We start from the raw sequence: 11740 nt of genomic DNA, 5'->3' as shown, positions 1-11740 counted from the left end.
CTTCCATATCACTGTTCTTTATGGAAGGAAGTCAGGATTGGAGTTGAAATTGGACAGGAAACTGGAGGCAGGAGCTGATGCAAACAGAGACCATGGACAGTTGCTTTCCTGGCTTGCTCAGCAATGCTGCTCAGCCTACCTTTGTAGAGAACCCAGGATCACCAACCCACCAAAGATGGCACTGCCCACAATGGGCTGGGTTCTCCCACACAGATCATTAATTAAGGAAATGTCTTATGACCAGATCTTAGAGAGGCATCCTTGCAGTTGAAGTTCTCTCCTTTCAGATAACTGTAGCTTATGTCCCGTTGACATAAAACTAGCCAGCACACCGTGCTATGACCAAGGACAATTAAAATAAGCTAATGTAGAATACACTGCAACAATGCTCAGGAACGACCCAAGCATGCTAGAGGACGTCGTAGAAAGAATCAAAGCTATTCTGTGATGTGTGGGTGATGATGTCTCTGTCATCGATCATTGTATACATTAGCTCAGTGCCTAGGCCAGGACAGCCATCCCCTGAAAGGGGATTGCTCTCAGCTCTCCTGAGTAGGGGACAAAGAGAGCTGGGTCAGGAAACACACTCTGAAAGCCCGAGGCACTAAAGTCAGAGAACATACTTAAGAACTTGAACTGTAACTGAAAATAAAAAAGTGAGCATCAATGTTGGTCTAGAAGGGAAAGTAAAACAGGAAACCCAAGGACCAAGTGCAGCATCCAGGAAGACTGGAGGTGAGTTACGATGAGCACATAAATGCTGATGGCAGATGAATCAGAAGGAATCCTTAAAAGACCACCTTGGCTGTCCCATGAGTGTAGCTTTGGAGCTGATGGTGGATTTAGCAGACTGATAAGCCCACGAACAGCCAGATGCTTAAATTCTGGGTAAGTCATTGAGTCTCCCAAGCCCACAGTTTCTAGATAATGTGGTGTGTAAGGTTAACTCCTTTGGATCTTGTGCTAGAATTAAGTGATATGTGAGATGATTTAGCCTTGTATCAACTCCAGAGAAACAGCTTTCTTTACCCTGCAGATTACCATGGCCTGCGCCAATCCTTAGAATGGTGTAAAATCAGAACCAAATATAGCACAAAGTTTAAAATTATTTTATTGCACTCCTTTATTAAATTGTGCTATTGTGTTTCTGTTGTGGGTGCTCACATCACGGTGCCCACGTGGGGGTCAGAGGATGACGTGGAGGAGGAGTCAGTTCCCACCTGCCAACACTGGGTCTTGGGGGCAGGGGGAAGCCTAGGCTTTCCGACCTTGGCTCAAGCATCTCCTCAGCCTCCAGTCCTAAGTTTATAATTGTGAAATTCTGGCAAATTATGGAAGGTTAAAGAAGACCTCAGAGGAATATAAACCAAGTTGGACAGTTTGTAGGTTCAAGCTGTTTGCAATCCCATTGGCAGGTGAAGAACGGAATGGCAAGGATCACTCCAGACCTGGATCCTTTAAGAAAGGAGACAATTAAAGGACCTTTTAAGAACTATAAATAATTATAAACAATCCTACAGGTCTTAAAAGACAACAAAAAGTCTTCAGTGTTTTGACTAAATATTGAAGGACTTCCCATCCAGCATTTGCACTGATTTTTCAGCTTTGCATCAAAAAAGAAACTCTGGCCTTGTGGACGTTTAAGAGAGTAAGGGAATTTGTTTTCCAGATTATAAACTGACTTTCGTCTCCACTGTAGATGCTGGATCAAATCTAAAGCTCGGGCCACAATAACTGAAGGGAATGCTCACCTCATTCTGAATGGTCTCAAAGCAAAGCACTGTGACAGCCAAACTCCTTGTCTCCAAATCTGTGAGTTTGTCTCCTTTTATTCCGGACTCTTACTTAAGATCGCTTCTGGGCTTTTGCACATTTAACCTTTAAACTCAAAGACAGTATGTGATTACAGAACACAGGAAACTTCACATTCAGACATTTCAGCTAAATTCCTTTTCAAAGGAATCTGATATTTATAACCAAATTAGGACCACATTGAATATAATAAATTAACTGCTGAATTAGCAGAAAGAAAATGCTCCATTTATTTTTACTTTGGTGGCTAGGCATCCTTTGGACAGTCCCAGAAAAATCATAAGTAATGATAAATCCTACCACATTCCAAACTACTTGGTACTAGCTTTATCTGGCCTGGATGTTCAATACTGTTTGTCCAAATGTTCATTATAATAAACTACAACACAGCAAAGCTTCGTGCATTATTTCAGTTAATTCTGAACAACACCCTGAGGGATAGGTGCCGTTAGTGTACCCACTGGAGATAAGGAAACAAGTTTAGAGTAGACTGCTTGAGATCACGAAAAGAATAATTGCATAGACATTCGAACTTCAGCATCATAAAAATAGAATGGACAGACTTGCTTAATCATTTTTAAATAACTTCAACCAGCCTATGTATTAATAACTAAAAGGTGAAAACTTATCTAAATATCAAATTTGAGTTGTTTGTCAAATGCCTCATATGTCTGCTTATGCTGTAGTAAATCAACCAAGAAGTTCAAGGACCACATTTCACTAAGGATATATGGTGCATAATTAGTGCACGTATCTGAATTTAGGAAGAACAGTTACTTGATTTCACATGGAGATCATTTTCCTAATTGTACAGCTGCCATGTGTTTCAATGTGTTTGCTACATAAATGGTTTACAAATTGTTAAGAAGTTTTATGGATCTCTAGAAAGAATATAATAGCACAACAAACTTTTACAAGTGCAGAAATCTTACATTTTAAAATATCACTTTATTTCTTTGTCCTGAAAGAATGACTCTTAAAAAACACATTTAAAAAAAATCAAGCATTAGATATGCAAATATGTGTTCAGATCAGAGATACCAAAATTATTCAGATGATTAATTATTCATCATAAAATGTCAATTAATAATTATGAAGCTTAAAAGGCATCTTTCTAATGCATCTTTATTTTTCTTGGCCTAAAAAAAGGGGGGCTTAATGTACATGTTCAATTGACTTGTAACAAGTTTTAAAAATTCAATGAAGTAAACAAATTGTAAACAAGAACAAGCTCTGATTTTTAATAGAAGAGCTACAAATGTGTTCAAAGTGTAGGAAAGAGCAATAATTATCATCATCAGGAAAAGTATAACTGTAGCCAATCCGTGACATATGACAGCTCACGTTCACTCACCTGCTAGGAAATGGACAGCAACCTGGCCAGGAAAGCAAGTGGCAAACCCAGGGTGTGGATCTGCTCAGCAATTAAACAGAATGCACAACAGGCTGCTTCTCCCTGAATTGATCAGTCGATGTTGGGGGACAGACAGACAGCATTGGGAGGTTTTTTTTTTTGTTTTTTTTTTTCACTTTCTAATAATCGTGAGAAGAAAAACCAGTTTGTTTCTTGAATTTACCTACTATAATTTCTAAAGTCTGATAAGCATGATTAAAATAATTTATTTATAAGTACGAACAATTTGCATATTGCCTTAATTATACTGACTCTCCTTGTCAAATACTTTCCTATTTTTTCCAGAAAGATTATATCTTTAAAAAAAAAATCTGTGAGAGCTGATATAATAATAGAGAGTAATAAGCTGTTATAGTCACTGAGATACTCATTTATTTTCATTATTCTTTTACTTTTTTCCTGACACCTGGCGAACTTGTCTCTTAAGACCCAGGAGTTATTTTAGTCAGGGTGTCCCTGACCTCCTGCTGGTAGATTAATTGCATTTTAAACATTGTTTTGAAAACGAACTGATAAATCTGGACATATAAAGCAGGCACCAAAAAAATTTTACAAAGAAGGTAAATTGGGGGAAAATGAGATTGCAAAAGAAATATAGAAAGAAACGAGAATGTAGAAAATGCAGTTACGACAGAATTGCAAGAAAATCTGGATAAAGGGCAAGGAGGGCTGAAAGGAGGGCAAGAGGAAAGGGAGGAGGGAGATTTGGGTTTCCAATCCCCAGGCGAGGCTGTTGGCGTCCGCACCCTTAATGCCCAGCCTTCCAAGTTAAGGCGAAAGCCACCTCCTCGGGCCTGCGTCGCATCTAACTTGCTGCAAGTTTTCTGGTGACTCCTCCAGAGCCCCTTTTCTTCCACCACCACCACCACCACCCCCCTTTTGTGAGACTGACAGTCGCGTGGAGGAGGCTTTTCCAGGCACAGCCTTTCTCATGATAATCAGCCCCCTGCATCACCTCCCGGCCGCCGCGGCTTCCTCGCGGAGCGGGGCTCGCGGACCCGGGGGACCGGAAACAGGGCGGCGGGCGGGGAGCAGGCCGGCGAGCCAGGTCAGCTGACCGGGAGCGGGGCGGGGGTCGCGCGGTGCCAGGGCGGGGTCGGGTGTGTGCAGAGGGAGGGGGGTTGCAGGCCGCCGATCTCCCCCCCCCCACGTGCTCCGGGACCGACAGAGGGAGCGAAGTTCGCGGGGGTGGGGGGGGGGGATGAAGGAGGGGAGAGCGCCGGGGATGGGGGATCTGCGAGCAGACCTGCTTTGCATCAATAAATTAAGATGCTCATTTGAGTCCTGAAGTTTGCTGGTTCCTGTCAGTAGAGACGTTGGCAAACACCCCCCAAAGCCGAGATGAAGCCTTTACTTCAAATAAAATAGGAAAATAAAATCCTCAGCTGGCCGCCCCGCTGGGGCCAGGTGACGTGCGAGATTCCACAGCCCGCGGGCCTCGCAGCGGGGAGGTGAGGGACGGTCGCGGGCTCTCCGGTCCTGTTTTAGTTTTGTTTGAAAAGGGCTTCTCTGAGATGCTCCCGATTTTTTTTTTTTTTTTTTTTCTTAAATAGGCTTTCCCCTCCTATCCTAGGCTCAACTCCGAATGGATTGGATTGCGAGTTTGCACGTGAGAAAAACGTTTGGCTTTGCCCAGACCCCGCCGTGCCCTCACACACCTAAATCCAGGGGTCCCGGGTATCAGCCTTTGCTCGCAACTCTAAACGAAGTTAGCCACGTCCTGCATAGCGCTACAGGATTGAAACAATTCCTTTAGATAAAAGACCAGCTCCATTTCTAAACCAGAAAAGAATCTTCCCCCCCCCACACATGGTACAAAATAAACACAATTTGCTTTAAAAAAGAAAAATCATTAGCTGTGGCCAAATTCGAATTCTTTCTTCGGCTTGTGTGTTCAAGGGCAGAAAAGTACCTCGTCGGGCCTCTGGGCCAGCAGGAGTGGGGGTGGGGAGCGGCTGTGAAAGTTAAGGAAATTGACAGACTGAGAGGTGAATGGGGGGACAGGCTCCGGGTCCCGCTGCCGGGAATTGGAAAACAAAAGGGTATCCTCCTCACCCTGCGGGGGGGGGGGCTTGGGGGGAGTCCTAAGGGGAGCAGTTGGCTTTATCCAAGGAAAGCCTCAAGAATTATTTTCCCCTCCAATGTCGATGTCAATATTATTTCACATTTGCATGTATCTGTTGTTTTAATCCCCTTCGCCTGCGCTAATCTCGAAGTGGATTATTAACGGGAAAACAGTCCAAAAAGGAGCTAGTCCTCCTTCGCTGGACTTGTTTTGCTGCGTGAGGAGCCTCAGAGCTGTCCCTGGTCTCCTCTGGACTTTTCGTCCTGCGCTCCTGTATTATGTGGATCCCACGGTCCCCATTGTCCCTGACCTGGCCCTGGAACTGAGGGAGTGTTCCGAACAAATTTATATTCCAGCTTCCTCTGATCCCACTGCTTCTGCGATGGTGGGAACACTCTCGCTCAGAAGCTTGGGGAGGGGCGTGCCAAGCAAGGGCAGTGGGCAACCTAGCCCCTCTCTCAGCCCTCGCGATCTTTCCTGTACCACCACCCAAACGTCCACCTTCATGTGAACCTAGAAAATTGAAGTTGGTTTTGTTTTATTTTAATCTGTTTTTTTTTTTTTCCATACCAATATATGGGAAAAGTCGAAACTCAGTGCTAACTATTGGGGGCCGCCTTTTGGCACTGGAACGATGACTGAGTCTAAGGTAATCAGATAATTAGGTGTTTTTAATTGAAATAGTTAATGGTCTATTTTGTCAGATCTGAAGTAAGAAGATATTTTATATCCATGATAAGGTCAGAGGTTTGTTAGCTATTTGTTCGACATATAGTCGCATTGTGCCTTTGCACTGATGTGTCTGGGCAAAAAAAAAAAACCATCCAGTGGCTACCTGGGTGCCTGCAGAAGGGGCTTGCCAGTAATCACTCCGTAAAACAGGCTCGTTATTCCTCCAAGGGAGGCTTAACCGCGCACTTTGGAAGAAAGCTGGTCTCTGATTTTATTTATTTATTTTTTTTAAGGAAAGAGGCGGAAGGAAAAATGATATGAACAGTAGTGATAAATCTTATAGGAGGAAACTTGATAAGTCTTACATATATTTAGTACAGCTACAAGATAGTATGAGAAACGTAAAAGTATGGCACGAATGTGTTTGACCCATGTTGAAATCTTTTTCTTTATTAATAATTTTTCGACTGCAAATCTCTACAACCTACAGATCATCTATAGGTACTCAATCTGTGATAGGGGGCAATGGAGAAATTAATTTATCCAATCCTTCTCATTGTAAATGCTCAAATTAGGAAAGAGGAGAGTGTGTAACCAACTGTGAAAATCCGCTTTCTTGCACCCTAGAATGAAATCTAGCTGTGGTCATGCTGGGTGGCTATTACCCTCCCCCCACCACCACTACTGAAAAATAAACATGCAAAATACAAAGCCCTGTAGCTCTGGGAGTGTGGATGTGGCAGCAGCCCCTGTGGTGGCTTTCCCCTCCTTTGAGTGCAATCGCCAGTGACTCTTGCATTCAAAGTCTTGCTGTAGGCACACATTCAAAGCACAGTTCAAAGCAGTTTATCTTAATATGAGTAAAAGTCTAGTGTTGGATCAGGGTATTATTTGTTTCAGGTTTCTTCAGACTGAAAACAGGGGACTATGACATATTTGACAGTATTAAAGCAGAAAAACTGATAAGAGGCAGCTGGTTTGGCCCTCTTCAAACCTCTACCTTTTCCTTTACACTGGAGTCTATTATAGGCTGTGGGGCTGGGCATCTATCTGTGCTCTCGGGTTCTTAAATACTTTCACTATTTAAAATAATTGGGGGGGGGTCTCCTAGTATTTTAAGAAATTAAGCCTTAACTGTTGAGGCAAAACAGTTTCTTCCTTTTCCTATAAATACAGAGCACCCTCAAATTTGGCTGTCTTTATTTACTTCTATATTAGTTCCAATTATGTGCAGTGTAAACCAGCTTTTTGATTAACAAAACAGCAGAGCATTGGTTAAGAACACTTAAACTTCAAAAAAATTCCCCTGGGAAGTGGGCTTTGAATTGGTTAATAATGTGCAGTACTTGCTAAATTGCTGACTTCCAGATGTGGAAAATATCTTTCTTGTTTAGGACCTATGTAACCTGATTGGATTACGACAGAAGCGTCACGTTGGAAGCTTTTGAGTGATTATTTAATTAACCATACAGTAGAAAGCTGTATTCTCCAGGAAATCCCTTCCATATTTGCATAACCAATCCCTTCAGAGCAAAGGTGGAGTCTTTTCTTTTTAATTTTACTTTAATTGCAATATCAAAAAATATGCACTTCAAAACTTAGACCCCACACAGTTTAATGTCACCATCTTCTTTCTTTCGTCCTAAGCTCCTCTGGCCTTTCTCCTTCTTCCTCCTGTCCCTGGCCCCTCACTTTGTAGTGTGGTCTGCATGAGATGTAGAGGGGTCCAGAGACTGGCCAGCATAGTGCAGCTCTATGTTAATCTAGAGACCCTTTATTAAAATGCCAAACTTTTAATATAGGGATCCAATCCAGAAAAATATCTCTCTCTCTCTCTCTCTCTCTCTCTCTCTCTCTCTCTCTCTCTCTCTCTCTCTCTCACACACACACACACACACACACACACACACACACACACTGCACACTGAGATCCTAAGATGCAGTGTACAAGTAGCATTTTCCTCCCCTAGCTCTGGCATCTTTAAAAAAAAAAAAAAAAAGTAATAAGAGAAAGGGCAAGAATTTAGTTCCAAAAACGGTGCTTGAGGTATCCATACAACTTGACGTGCACCTCAAGCCTAGTCACCAGAGATATCTGTATAAGACAAGAGATCTGCATGGAAGACCCAAGATCTTTCCCTTTAACTTTCGCCCCTTGGAGTTCTCCAGTTCTGTGAATGGTGTGCACCGTTTTCCGCCCAGTACTCTGCAGGATTTAGTGATGAGGATAATGATGTCAAAGGCTTGACGGGGGGGGGGGGGGGGGTGCAAAGAGGAAGGGAGGGATGAAAAGGGGGGGGGCGTGGAGAAGGGAGGGAGGGAGAGAGGAAGGGAGGGAGGTGGAATTTCATTTCTTCCACTAAAGCGTTTGCGGAGACTTCAAGGTATAATCTATCCCAGATCCTTTCCCAGAGAGAAACTTGGCGATCACGTTTTCACATGATGCTCACGCTCAGGGCGCTTCAATTATCCCTCCCCACAAAGATAGGTGGCGCGTGTTTCAGGGTCTCTCTTCTCTCCCCTACAGAAAAGAAAAAGAAAAAAATGTCATTAGAAGAGGCGTAACACGTCAGTCCGTCCCCAGGTTTGTGTTTCCTGGAGTGGCCGAAAAGAGATCAGTTCTAACCTGCTCGGCAGGAATAACGGTCCTGCCTCCCGACACTCTTGGCGAGGTTTTGTTCAGTTTGCTCCGGGAGCTGTTTCTTCGCCTCCACCTTTTTCTCCCCCACACTTCGCGGCTTCTTCATGCTTTTTCTTCTCACCATTTCTGGCCAAAACTACAAACAAGACTTCACAGGTAGGTTTCCCTCCCCCCTTCTTTTCCTCCTCTTTTTATCCTTTTTTGGTGCTCTTGCCCCCCACCCTCCCTCTCTAATTTTCTCATTTTGAGTGGGAACGTTAGTCTGAAGTGAGCCGGGTGTCTGTGGACAGGAATTTCAGGTGGTTTTAGCTCCCTGGTGGCAGGCTTTCTTTTCCCAAGAGTGGCTTCTTTGCTTTCTCATGCCTTCCCTTAGTCTCTCTTTCCTTTCCTCTCCCTTTTACCCCCTTCCCCCAGAAATTCGCCCTGTACCTGTCCATTCAGGTAACCAAAGGTGTTTTTTGCTACATAGTCTAGGAAAAGTTTTGTTGAGAACTGAATGGCTGGGGTAAAAAACTCATCAAGTGGAGACCTTCTACTGCTTTGTTCTCACACCGACTTGCAATTCATTATATCCAGCAATTAAAACTTGGCAGATACCTGTTAATAATTATAAAACTTATTCGAGAAAGACCTACCAAATTCGGGAGCAAGTCCTTCTCTTAGACCTGGCAGCCTAACCTTTCCCACCGTGGAAGGCTGTTTTCTAAGCAGAAACTTGACTGTTTTTGTCTGCCTAGCGAGTTTCATTTCTTTATTTCATTCTTTGTGTGTGTGTGTGTGTGTGTGTGTGTGTGTATGTGTGTGTGTGTGTGTGAAGTAACACCTCACTTCTGTGATTATAAATAAAGAAGTGAAAGTTCTCTTGGAACTTGAGTCGTTTACCAAAGTGTATGGGGGGGGTCACTACAGCTGGGAAGAAAGCTGCTGTCAGGATAATAGGGTTAAAATTAGGGTAACTTTTGATATTTTATTTTAAATGACCAAGTAATATACACATGGATTTTTCATGGAACTCCTCTCTCTCTCTCTCTCTCTCTCTCTCTCTCTCTCTCTCTCTCTCACACACACACACACACACACACACACAAACACACCCCACCCCACCCCACACCATTCCAGACTTTGGGACTGAAAAGTCGGAGTTCAAGAGTCACAGGCACAGTGCTGAGCTCAGCTAACATAAACGTGTTTATCTCCCACCTACTTACATGTTTCACATGCTAACCCTGTAATGATGAGGGCAAGATCGCTTACTCCAGAGTTAAGATTAACATTCACAAATAAAGTTTACAGCACAAATGCCATGTCTTTCCCTCACACACATACTGGCTCATAAAACTAGCAACTTATTTTATTAAATATATATTTTATATGCAGTGGCGTGTAAGTCTCAGCAGAAATACAGACAGCTGTTTCATCCCACAGGCTTCTGTGACCATTTTTTTATTCCAGGATTCCCCCCCCCCAACAATTTCAAATCAGTAGGACAGACAAAAAATGATATATATATATATACATATATTAATTTTTATGTGTCAAACTGGAAAGTCTACTCTGTGTGCCTAGGTAAATTTAAAGTGCTTCCTACAACACCCACTTCCCCTTCTCTCTGCCCCCCTTCACCCCCGCTCAGCAAATGTGCGGAAACTGATACTCACTTTCCAGGTTTTCCGCAAAGCTTGTGGCACCGGAGACAATAGGTGCAGGGTGTAGGGACTGGGCGTGCTGGGCGGCAGAGAAAGGGTTAATGGCCCTTGTGTTACAGTTTGCATCTGTTACATCTTTTATAGCCCGCTGTTTAAACTAATCCTCGAGGCACTGCGTCTTCCCACCCCGCGGAGTTTCAGGGCTCTCCTCTTCTCCGGCCTGCCTCCGAGGTTCCCCTTCTCCAAGTTTTGACAGTTTGAGCTGAAAGAATGCAGCGCCTCCCTCGATTTTTAGGTACAAAAGTTTCGAAGCCAAAAAGGACACGATCATTTAGAACAACTTAAATAGTGGCCACGGACTTTCTTTTTCCTTTCTTGAGAGGGGGAAAAAAACAATCCACTGGAAGAATTTAAGGAAATCAGTGTGGGGAAACATGTGTGTATGGGGGGGGGTTAAGTAAATATTGTCCAAGTGGTGAGGTTGGGGGAGGAACAATGTCCAGAGAGGCTTATAATTATATTTCTTTTGCCGGGTAAAATGGGAAATCTTAATTTGGGGGCGGAGGGTGTAGGGAAAGAGACAGTGCCTCGATAAACTCCAAAGGGGAGGGGAGGGGTCGCGGGGCGAATGGGCTTCCTGTAATTACTATTATCAATTTACCCGAGTGTGCTTCATCCAAGGGCTGTTTTGCGTTGTTTGTTACTTTTTTCCCCTCTTGGGAATGGGGGGGTCGGAGGAGGGATGAGAAAAGATGAGAGCGAAAGACCCCCCTCTCCAAGTTCCCGAGCCCGGCTGAGGACTTTTCGGAGGAAGGGGTCCGCCTAGCCTTGAGTCAAGCAGTCTTACTGTACCGCCGTGTGCATTCCCTCATACGGTCAGGAGTTATGACTCATTTTGAAGATGTAATTCTTGTCTCTGATCCCCTCGCGAGTGCAACACACCAAACAGTAACAACACAAAGCGCCTCCGGGCCAAGGCTGGGGGTGGGGGGCGGGGAGGGGGCCGCCGAAGTTTCGCTTTGGCGCTGGGGGCGCGGATGGGTGCTCACCCGGGCCCTGGCCCGGATCCCCTGGGCGGCCCGCGCGCGTTTCAATGGGCGCGGACGATGCCCACATTGTCGCTGTGTTTGGTTGCTAGATCGAGCCTGCGTGCTGCCGAAGCAGGGCGCCGAGTCCATGCGAACTGCCATCTGATCCGCTCTTATCAATGAAGCAGCCGATCATGGCGGATGGCCCCCGGTGCAAGAGGCGCAAACAAGCCAATCCCAGGAGGAAAAACGGTAAGAAGAGGCCCGAACCAAACTTTTCCGGGCCACTCGGCGGCCCGAGACCAGGGGGAAGGGGGGGACAGGGAGAAGGAAGCCGGTGGCGGCGCCTGGGGCTCGCGGGCGAGCCTCCCTCGGCGGCCAGCGCCGGAGCCCCACGCGCGGCCGCTGGACCGGGGGGAGTTGAGCAAGTGCGGGGCCAAGTGAGCGCCGGGCTCCGGGGGG

The 11740-nt window shown here is 44.9% G+C and overlaps 1 protein-coding gene and 1 long non-coding RNA gene across 6 annotated transcripts in view; one reads left to right on the top strand and one right to left on the bottom strand.

The window, feature by feature from the left end:
* Positions 1 to 1023: 1023 nt before the first annotated feature.
* On the bottom strand, positions 1024 to 3376 carry LOC115063609. The gene is made up of 3 exons (XR_003843438.1): positions 3167 to 3376; positions 1752 to 1878; positions 1024 to 1455 (listed from the first exon to the last, which is right to left on the bottom strand). It is a non-coding gene; the product is annotated as an uncharacterized LOC115063609 (long non-coding RNA).
* Positions 3377 to 4080: 704 nt separating this feature from the next.
* Zeb2 (zinc finger E-box binding homeobox 2) overlaps positions 4081 to 11740 on the top strand; it is a 131665-nt gene continuing 124005 nt past the window's right edge. Inside the window, exons 1-3 of one of the 5 annotated variants that reach the window (XM_029535998.1) lie at positions 4081 to 4274; positions 8491 to 8760; positions 11389 to 11530. In XM_029535998.1, the coding sequence (XP_029391858.1) occupies positions 11458 to 11530 (73 nt within the window). In that variant the 5' untranslated portion in view covers positions 4081 to 4274; positions 8491 to 8760; positions 11389 to 11457. Of the gene's footprint in view, positions 4275 to 8326; positions 8348 to 8490; positions 8761 to 10475; positions 10546 to 10984; positions 11199 to 11388; positions 11531 to 11740 lie in introns of those variants that run through there. The other 4 variants (XM_029535999.1, XM_029536000.1, XM_029536001.1 and 1 more) reach the window with 4 other exon arrangements.

This window comes from Mus pahari, chromosome 3, assembly GCF_900095145.1.
Source record: "Mus pahari chromosome 3, PAHARI_EIJ_v1.1, whole genome shotgun sequence".
Lineage (NCBI taxonomy): Eukaryota > Metazoa > Chordata > Mammalia > Rodentia > Muridae > Mus > Mus pahari.
The sequence above is the reverse complement of the archived record's forward strand: the minus strand, read 5'-3'. Positions and strand labels throughout refer to the sequence as shown.